Below are 2,233 nucleotides of genomic sequence, written 5' to 3'. Positions count from 1 at the left end.
TTTGCATCTCATTTGCATCGCTTGTAAAATTCCATCCGGGTTTTTTTTCTTTATTTTTTTTTTAAGGGGGGGGGGGGTTAAAAAAAAAAAGGAATAAATAAAAGAAAATAATGGGGCAAAACAGCCCAAAATCGGGAGCACCGCGGACCCCCCCCATACAAAGGACCCCCCCGTATAAAGGACCCCCCCCCCCCAATTCGCAGTGTCGGGATTTGGGGAGGGGTCCCACAGCCCCCCCCAATAAAGGCACAGCGCGGGGGTGGGGGGGCGGCGGCCATCTTGGATCGGCGACCATCTTGGATTGAGGGCGGCCATGTTGGAATGGCGGCCATCTTGGATCGGCGGCCATCTTGGATCGGCGGCCATCTTGGATTGAGGGCGGCCATCTTGGATTGGGCGGCAATGTTGGATCGGCGGCCATGTTGGATTGGGCGGCCATGTTGGATTGGGGTCCATATTGGATTGGCAGCCATGTTGGATTGGCGGCCATCTTGGATTGACGGCCATGTTGGATTGGGCGGCCATATTGGATTGGTGGCCATATTGGATTGGCGGCCATGTTGGATTGGGGGCGGCCATCTTGGATTGGGGTCCATATTGGATTGGCAGCCATCTTGGATCGGCGGCCATCTTGGATTGGCAGCCATATTGGATTGGTGGCCATCTTGGATTGGCGGCCATCTTGGATTGGATTGGTCGGCCATCTTGGATTGGTGGCCATCTTGGATTGGGCTGCCATATTGGATTTGGGGCGGCCATCTTGGATCGGCGGCCATCTTGGATCGGCGGCCATCTTGGATTGGGGGCGGCCGTCTTAGAATGGCGGCCATCTTGGAATGGCAGCCATGTTGGATTGGGCGGCCATGTTGGATTGGGCGGCCATGTTGGATTGGGGTCCATCTTGGATTGGCAGCCATGTTGGATTGGGGTCCATCTTGGATTGGCGGCCATATTGGATTGGCAGCCATATTGGATTGGCGGCCATCTTGGATAGGCGGCCATGTTGGATTGGGCGGCCATATTGGATTGAGGGCGGCCATGTTGGATTGGCGGCCATATTGGATTGGGGGTACAGTCCATATTGGGGCTTGGCGGCCATATTGGTGGCCATATTGAATTGGAGGCGGCCATATTGGATTGGGGGGCACAGTCCATATATGGTGAGGGGGGTAGAGTCCATTTTGGATGGGGGGGGGGCACAGTGTCCCCACTTTTGTGCCCCCCCCTTTTTTGTGCCCCCCACTTTTGAACCCCCTCTTTCTGCCCCCTTCGTTGCCCCCCCACCCCATAATTCCCCCCCCTTTGCCCCCTTTGCCCCCCCATATTTGATCCCCCCCCATCTCCCCCCATATTTGTGCCCCCCCCATTTCCTCCTTCCCCCCCTCCCCCCACCCACCATACGCACGGCGTACAAACAGGGGCCAATGGGGGGGGGGGGGGGGCGGCCATAATAAGGGGGGGGGGTCCCTTTGAAAGGGGGGGGCATAATAAGGGGGGGTCTCTTTGAAAGGGGGGAGGGTCTTTTGGATGGGGGGGGTCCATAATAAAGGGGGGGGGGTCCATAATAAAGGGGGGGTCCATAATAAAGAGGGAGGGGCCATAATAAAGGGGGGGGGTCCATAATAAAGGGGGGGGGTCCATAATAAAGGGGGGGGGGTCCATAATAAAGGGGGGGGTCCATAATAAAGGGGGGGGTCCATAATAAAGGGGGGGTCCATAATAAAGGTGGGGGGTCCATAATAAAGGGGGGGGGTCCATAATAAAGGGGGGGTCCATAATAAAGAGAGGGGGGGTCCATAATAAAGGGGGGGGATCCATAATAAAGGGGGGGGGTCCATAATAAAGGGGGGGGGGGGTCCTTTGGATAGGGGAAGAGGAGAAGGGGAAGGGGGGGGGGTCACTCTGTCGCCCCCCCCCCCTCCCCCGTTGTGGCCGCCGTTGTATTTGTGGGGGGGGCTCCACCTCGTCCCTGTTGCGTGTGGGGGGGTCCGTATTTGGGGGGGGGGCTCCACGTAGCGCCTGGATCCGACGACACTCGGGACACACGCGGACGTGGGTACATTGAGGGGGGGGCACCACCCCCCCAACGACCCCCCCCCCTCCCCCCATTGTCGTGGTTGTAGCCCCCCCCCCCCCCGTGTTGCCCGCCCCCCCCCCCCCCCCCCAAATCGGGGGTCCCGGAATAAAGCTTCCCGTTGCTGAATCTCATTTGGGGGGGGGATAAGGGGGGTGT

General features: G+C 58.8%; 1 protein-coding gene across 1 annotated transcript; it reads right to left on the bottom strand.

Annotated features, from left to right (window-relative positions):
• On the bottom strand, nt 1-1,466 carry LOC146751324 (uncharacterized). Its single transcript, XM_085534756.1, has 2 exons — nt 641-1,466; nt 1-589 (listed from the first exon to the last, which is right to left on the bottom strand). The coding sequence occupies exons 1-2, from the start codon at nt 1,365-1,367 to the stop codon at nt 78-80; spliced, it is 1,239 nt and encodes a 412-aa protein (XP_085390882.1). The 5' UTR covers nt 1,368-1,466; the 3' UTR covers nt 1-77.
• Between the last annotated feature and the right edge of the window lie 767 nt (nt 1,467-2,233).

Source organism: Coturnix japonica, unplaced genomic scaffold (genome assembly GCF_054131305.1).
Source record: "Coturnix japonica strain WE unplaced genomic scaffold, WE-NBRP24 Scf098, whole genome shotgun sequence".
NCBI lineage: Eukaryota > Metazoa > Chordata > Aves > Galliformes > Phasianidae > Coturnix > Coturnix japonica.
This window is presented reverse-complemented; position numbering and strand designations above follow the sequence as displayed.